A 7,304-nucleotide genomic window follows, 5' to 3' on the forward strand; every position below is an offset into this window, starting at 1 on the left:
GGCCCTCGCGTGTCCCCGGGGCGGGCCCACCAGGCGTCAGAGCTCCAGGCAGGTCCAGCCGCGAACCCACGGCGGCAATTCACACCACAGGCTTCTGTGAATAAATAAAAATTTAACTTTCCATACAAACGCACTCACTTTCCCCAAAAGACAAGAGTTTCTACACAAGCCGCGCTGTCCCGGCGGTGGCCGTGGCAGGTGCAGAGGGGACGCGGTGGGGTCCCCGGGCGGCCTCACAGCGGCTCCAGGTCCTCGTCCCCGCGCGCGTACTCGTACAGGTCCACGGCGCCCAGGGGCGCGGGCGCCTCGAAGAAGGGCCTCTGGGCCAGCGGGGACCGCAGGGCACTCAGCTTCTGCTCCACAGGGCTGAGCTCGGCCTCGAACCTGCAACGACGGGGATGGTGAAGGCGGGGCCGGCGGCGCAGAGCCAGGCCCCGGGGCCAGCGCCCTGGTTTCCGGGAAATGCAGGCCGCCCGGGGACCAGCCTCCAGCACAAGAACGTCCCCTGAGCCCACCCTGAGCTGCGGCCGCTGAGCCGGCACCACGCTCCCGGCTGAGAAGCCGGCGGCTCCACGAAGGCTCCCGGGGGAGTGGCCTGCGGCGCAGGTGGAAACGCGCCAGGACGGGTGGGAGCCCCAGGCGTGAGGTGCGCACGGCGTCCGCCCTGACAGAGGCACCGCGGGGCTGCCCCTTTCCCCAAAGCGTCATCTGTATCCGCGAAGCCATTACCAGCATCAGCATACCACGCGTCTCCGTCTCCTCCTGCCCTCCTCCCCCCAGACCTGTAAGTCGGCGTTTTCCCGAATTGCGTGGACGTATTTGGTGGAACTGGCCAGGGAAGCCGTGGGGACGGCAGCTTTGGGAGAGGTTTCTCCCTAAAATTCAGTGACCACCTCAGTAACTGGCTGAAGTCATCTTTGTTGTTGAGTTTTTTGGACACAGGGTCTGGCTCCGCCACGCTGGCCAGAGTGCAGTGACCCGCTCTCAGCTCGCCTCAGTCTCCACCTCCCGGGCTTAAGGGATCCTCACACCTCAGCCCCCCGAGTAGCTGGCATTACAGGCACCTGCCACCACACCCCGGCTAATTTTTACATTGTTTTTGTACAGATGGGGTTTCGCCGTTGCTCAGGCTGGTCTTGAACCTGAGCTCAAGGGTTCTGCCCGCCCCGGCCGGCACCTGCACCGTGCTTGAATGACAGGCGTGAGCCCCGGCCCAGCCTGGAGTGAGCTTTGCTGGTTTGTGAGTTTCAGACACTGGTCCCTTCACATGCGTGAGTTACTGTTGATACTAATTTCCTGCTTGTGACTTTCGCAGCTGCGGGATCCTAGTGATAGCTTCTCTTCCGTTCCTGACACGGATTTGTCTTTTTCTGTGTGATCAGCGAGGCCAGGGGACCATGAGGTTCCTTCTCCTCCAGGAACCACAAGTACCACTGGGTCTCTCTGCGGTCTTTGTTCTGTTTTCCATGCGGGCCATCGACACCGCAGTCTGGCGTCTTCATTTTGGTGCAGCTCAAATTACTTTCTGGTTCCCGACTGGGGTTCCATGGAGGCGCATCTTAACCCCGGCTCCCCCTCCAGCCGCCCCGTCCGGTTCCCGCCAAGCAGCCCAGGGCCCTTGCGGCCCACCCTGGGCCGTCTGTCCTGGGCGTCCGTCCCCCGGTGGTCAGTTGTCCGCACCGTGGCTCTGACCTGGACGCCCACCTCGGGGTCCCCACGCCCCAGAACTTCCCTGTCTGCCATATGCCACACGTCCTGTATACAAACTCTTCCAGAAACTAAGGGGAGAGGATACTGCCCCCCATTCCATGAGCCAGCATTACCCTGACACCCAAGCCAGACCGAGATATCCCAAAAAAAGCCACGGGCCGGGCGCGGTGGCTCACGCCTGCGATCCCAGCGCTGTGGGGGGGGTCCGAGGCGGGAGGATCGCCCAAGGTCAGGAGTTTGAGACCAGCCCAGGCAACATAGCGAGACTCTGTCTCTAGGAAAACAAAAACTTAGCCGGGCGCTGGGGGACAGTCCTGTAGTAATTAGCCGGACGTGGTGGGGGTTCCACCCCCACGACCGGTAGCCGGGCGGGAGGGGGGGCACCCCGGCGGAGAACGGGCGGGGGGGGGGGACACCTCCGTAGTAATTAGCTGGGCGTGAGCAGACACTGCTGTAGTCTGAGGTGCTCAGGAGGCCGAGGGTGGAGGATCGCTTGAGCCCAGGAGGCTGAGGCTGAGGCTGCAGTGAGCTGTGATGACACCACTGCCCTTGCCTCAGGGACAGAGCAAGACCCTGTCTCAAAAAAAATAATAAACTACTACAGATAAACTTTGCAAAGAGAATCCAATCCTATACAAGGGTAACATGACTAAGATCTATGCTGGGGATACGGGGCTGGCTGAAGGTGCCTCGGTATAATTTACCGTATGGACAGACAGACAGAGGAACACGGAGCGAGAGCATCTGAGACACTCAGCCCCAGGTGGGGAAACCTCCCCGAACAGGAAGAGGCCAGAGCGCCCCGTCAGTGAGTGCGCTGACCGCTGGGTGAGGCGAGACGCCCACGGGACTGGACACCAGGACCCACAAAGCTCACTCAAGCTGGGCGTGGTCTGCCCCGACCCCCAGCCAGCCGTCACCCAGCAGCGTCCGGGGATCTTAAAAGTACCGTTTACACCACCTCAGGCGGTGGGGCGCGGGGGGCGGTGGGGCGCGGGGGGCAGTGACCGGGTCCCACCCTGCATCCCCGTACCCCCCCTCACTGTCCCCCGCACCCCCTCACTGTGCCCCGCGCCCCCTCCCCCTCCCCCGCACCCCCCCGCGTACCCCGGCCACACGCGCTCACCCGTCCTCCCAGGGCTCCCCCGCCGTCTCCTCGGCCACCAGGATGTCGTACTCCTCCGCCGCGTACTTCTCCCAGTCCGAGAGCTCGGGGCCGCTGCTGTCACTGTCCTGGGGGAAGCGCACGCGTCACACCCCCAGCCCGGGGCGGCCCCGCCCGCGCACCCCCGCACTCACCCTGAGCACGGAGATCTGCTCCTTCTGCTCGTGGTCCAGGTACTTCTCGATGTTGAAGAAGGTGTCGAAGAAGACGCTGGCCAGCTTGCAGCGCTTCAGGTCCTGCAGCGTGATCTTCCCTGCGGGGAGGGGACGTGTCCAAGGCGTGAGCCCGGCCTCAGCTTCGGGCCCGGGTGTGGGCTGCGTGCATCGGTCACACGTGCTTAAGGACGCGGCCCGAGACTCCGGGCTCTCCCGCCACGGGTCTGATGGGACAGGCGGACACACGCGTGGATCTGGGTGGGGGCTGAGGTGTGGGAGGCCGGGGTGCGGAGGCGGCTTGGGGCCACCTGTGCCCCAGCGACGCAGGGACTGGGACGTGGTGCAGGTGCTGGGAGGCGCCCCTGGATGTGAAATGACAGAGCCCAGAGCTCCCCATGCAGGGAGGGGCCAGAGGGTGTCCCCGGGACACTGAGCCCCAGGAGGGCCCCAGCCAGGGAGAGGGACGGCTGCAGGGTGGTGCCCGGGCCTCAGAGCCATTTCCAAAGTGAAAGTCCCAGAGCTGGAGCCTCAGATGCAGAAGGAAGCCAGGTGCCGCAGATGCTCCCCTGGGAAAGGCCACTCCTACTCTGAGTTTGTGACGAGGGCCAGCACGGCGGTGTCCAGTCTCACCCTGCAAGAACCTCCTACTCAGGACCTCCCGGCGAGGACGAAGGGTGGCAGGGAACAGGGGTGAGGGGAGGAGCAAGGGGGGGTGGGGGAGGGAGCCGGGGTGAGTGCCGAGGAGACAGAGGGGTGACAGGGTTGGACCACCCTGTGTGCCATCAGCACAAACGCGGCTACCGGTCCTTCAGCCGGTGCGACGTCCCCAGTGAGCCCGGCCCGGGTTCTCCAGGCCACCCTCGGGGGTGACCGCCTCCCGAGTAGGAGGTTCTTGCGCCGTGAGACTGGACACCTGCGGTGCTGCCCTCGTCACAAACTCAGAGTAGGGGTGGCCTTTCCCAGGGTCGCCTCCAGCAGCGACGGCGCCTTATAGGGGGACGTCCCCTCACCCTGGGCCATTTCCTCCCCACCCGTCCCCTCACCCTGGGCCGTCCTCTCGCCCGTCCGTCCCCTCTCCCTGGGCCGCGCCCGCACGGGGCGTCACCTTCGGTCCTCGGCTTGACCAGGTCCAGCATCTGGCACAGGCAGTCCTGGAAGGGCAGGGCCTCGACGGCCATGCTGTCCAGTCTTCGGCACTGCTCCTCGTAGAAGTACTCCAGCTCGAACATGGACAGGGCGCCGTCCCCGTCGAGGTCCATGCAGCGGAACCAGTACTCGATGCTGTGGCACGGTGCGCTCTGTCAGCCCCCGCCCGGGCCCTCCCAGCTCGTGCCCTGCAGCCCCCGGGGCAGCCTCCCAACCAGGCGCGCACGCAGCTGCTTGTGCCCTGCGGCCCCTCTGCCGGGCGTGCACGTATCGGCCTGTCTCCTGCGGCCCCCCACCGGCCGTGCACGTATCCGCCCGTGCCCTGTGGCACCCCACCGGCCGTGCACGTATCCGCGTGTCCCCTGCGGCCCCTCTGCCAGGTATGCATGCATGATCCCGTCCCCTGCGGCCCCCCACCAGGCGTGCACGTATCCGCCCGTGCCCTGTGGCACCCCTCCCACACATGCAGGCATCCGCCTGGGGACACACGTCACGTCACACGGACGGCTCCCGGTCCTCCACCAGAACACCCACACACCGCGGCAGGAACCCACCTGGTCGGCGTTTTTTTGTCTTCCTCAGAGATCAAAAACCAGACAAAGTCGGCGTAGCTGATCTTCCCTTCCTTCTGCACTTTTCTGCCTCTAGATCCCAGGCCAGGATGGAGAGACGCAGACGCGTGTCAGGGAGAGCTTCCAAGGTACGGAGCCCCTGCCCATGACGGGGTGAGAGGGACCCCGGGGCCCAGCCCTCCTCCTGCCCCTCCAGGGAGGAGGTGGAGGCCAGCTGGCCAGAGAGCGTTCCCGAGATCCAGGTGGGGTCAGGAGTGCACCTGCACCACCGCCATGGCCTGGATGCCGGCAACGTCCCCTTCTCGGGGCTCGCTCAGGCCCAGTGCCGGACAAGAACCCCTGACCTGGGGCACAGGCCGCCCCCTTCCTCAGACCTCACACGACAGAGTCTCGTGCCCCCCACTAGGGATTCAGGTGACAGAGACACGCGTCCCCCTCCTCAGGGCCCGGGGTGACGGCCACTCGCTGTGGGAACTCGACAAGCTCATGTCAGGCAAGGAGGAGCCGGGTCCTCGTGGGGCCTGAGCTGCACCTACCGCGTGACTGCTCCGGAGAAGATCCTGTCGATCATCTTGGTAGAAATGGCTGGAAAAGAAGGGGGTTGATGGGCAGCCCGCAGCGCGCCTCGGCCCCCATGTCACGACCCCCCAGAGCCGAGCCCGGATGGGGTAAGGACCGAAATGAACACAGGCGGCCCCGGGGCCCCTGCACAGGCCCCTCCCGGGTGCAGCCACAGCTGCCCTTGCAGCGGACCAGCGGAGCACGAAGCTGAGCGTGGTTCCAAACCCGACTTTAACGGGCAGAACATTCGGGCCTCCAAGGTTCTGCTTCCAGAGGCAGAGTGAGGCCTCCGGTGCAATCCCGAAAACTAACACGTTTCAGCCCCAACTCCGCTAACAAGAGGCAAGAGCGAAGGCACCGGCGCCGTCAGCTCCGGCCCACGAGGTCCCGCAGCCTGGGCGGCCATCCCTGCGGTCCCCCGTGTCCCCGGCACGCACGGGGCCAACATGCCCCCGCTTCAGACCGCCCTGAGTGAGAAACAGCCCAGCCCGGGCGCACCTGCCATCGCCCGGCCGCACAGCCCGTCCTGCCCTGAGACCCAGAGTGGGCACCAGAGGAACAGGGAAAGCCGGGGCCGCGCTCGGGGTTCACGGGGACAGCGAACGCCTGGTTCGGGGCGGATTCCCCGCGGTGAGGCGCTGGCTCGGGCCACAAGGGCGGCTCTGCCGAGCGCTGTGCTCTTCTCATGGCTACTTATGGGGTCCAGGGCGCAGGTGGCTCCCTGAACCGGGTACAGGAGAAACCAGGGAACGCTACGTCAGCTCAGGGGCGCGTCCCACGCACGCAGGACGGGGGTCTACTGCGGCCACGTGGCCCAGGACCAGCCCCGGGAGACGCGCACGGATGGAGCTCACATTCTGGGAACCAGGCCTGAGAGTTGACCGCGCGCAACAGATGCCACCGTGACTTGGAAATACTCTTGGTCATGTGGCTTTTTTGGGGGGAAAAGTACACTTCAAGGAATCCTTTAGAGAACTCCAGCCCCGGCGGGGCGCGGTGGCTCAAGCCTGTCATCCCAGCACTTTGGGAGGCCGAGGCGGGCGGATCACGAGGTCAGGAGATCGAGACCATCCTGGCTAACACAGTGAAACCCCGTCTCCACTAAAAAAAAAAAACAAAAACAAAAAACTAGCCGGGCGAGGTGGCGGGCGCCTGTAGTCCCAGCTACTCGGGAGGCTGAGGCAGGAGAATGGCGTGAACCCGGGAGGCGGAGCTTGCAGTGAGCTGAGATCCGGCCACTGCACTCCAGCCTGGGCGACAGAGCAAGACTCCGTCTCAAAAAACAAAAAAACAAAACAAAAAAAATAATAATAACTCCAGCCCCACAGGCAGGTTCTAGTCCCTGGAAGGCTGGACGACTCTCAGAGGCGCTGGGTGAGGGCACCTGGGAGGCACCGCCTCCCGCGGAGGTATCCGACCGACCTCTAAGCCTGCGCTCCACCCAGCCCGGGATTCGATGGAAACTGCTCCCGGCCTTGGGGGCTGGAAGGCGGAGCTCCTGAGCTAAGGCGTCTGGTCTCCATGCCCTTGCCCGGGTGTTAATAAAGCCCGCAGGGTTGCAGGCCCTCAGGACCGGCGGCCCACACTGACCCTGTAGACGCCCGGGGCGGAGGCCTGGTGCAGAGGCGCACGCGGGGACCCAGACAGGAGCGCGGAGTGGGGAAGGAGAGGCCGCTGCAGACCCGGGAGGCCCTGGGAGAAGAAGGGTCTGCTCGGTGTCCCCGCGCCCCGCCCGCCCCTCTGCCCTGCGCACCGTGGTCATTGTGCCGCGCCAGGTCGTGGGCGTCGATGAGCAGGTCGTGGTCCGTGTCCAGCTCCCAGAACTTGCAGTAGATGACATAGAAGTGCTCGTAGGAGAAGAATTCGGTGAGCTGGTTGATGTCCGCCTCCTCCTCCAGCAGCGCCACGTTCTGCCAAAGGACCCAGGCGGCCTCAGCGCGGGGCCTCTGGGGGGACCTCGCCCCTAAGTCCGGGTGGCTGCGGGCGGGCGGGGGC

At 65.2% G+C, this 7,304-nt stretch overlaps 1 protein-coding gene across 1 annotated transcript in view; it reads right to left on the reverse strand.

The window, feature by feature from the left end:
- Positions 1-92: 92 nt before the first annotated feature.
- Positions 93-7,304, reverse strand: part of LOC113223918 (serine/threonine-protein phosphatase 2A regulatory subunit B'' subunit beta-like) — a 9,157-nt gene continuing 1,945 nt past the window's right edge. The window contains exons 5-11 of the mRNA XM_031936119.1: positions 7,063-7,219; positions 5,285-5,333; positions 4,731-4,820; positions 4,136-4,311; positions 3,010-3,128; positions 2,837-2,943; positions 93-384 (exon numbers count right to left, since the gene is read on the reverse strand). Of these exons, the coding sequence (XP_031791979.1) occupies positions 234-384; positions 2,837-2,943; positions 3,010-3,128; positions 4,136-4,311; positions 4,731-4,820; positions 5,285-5,333; positions 7,063-7,219 (849 nt within the window). The 3' untranslated portion in view covers positions 93-233. The remainder of the gene's footprint in view (positions 385-2,836; positions 2,944-3,009; positions 3,129-4,135; positions 4,312-4,730; positions 4,821-5,284; positions 5,334-7,062; positions 7,220-7,304) is intronic.

The sequence above is a fragment of the Piliocolobus tephrosceles genome, chromosome 8 (assembly GCF_002776525.5).
Source record: "Piliocolobus tephrosceles isolate RC106 chromosome 8, ASM277652v3, whole genome shotgun sequence".
NCBI classification, from domain to species: domain Eukaryota; kingdom Metazoa; phylum Chordata; class Mammalia; order Primates; family Cercopithecidae; genus Piliocolobus; species Piliocolobus tephrosceles.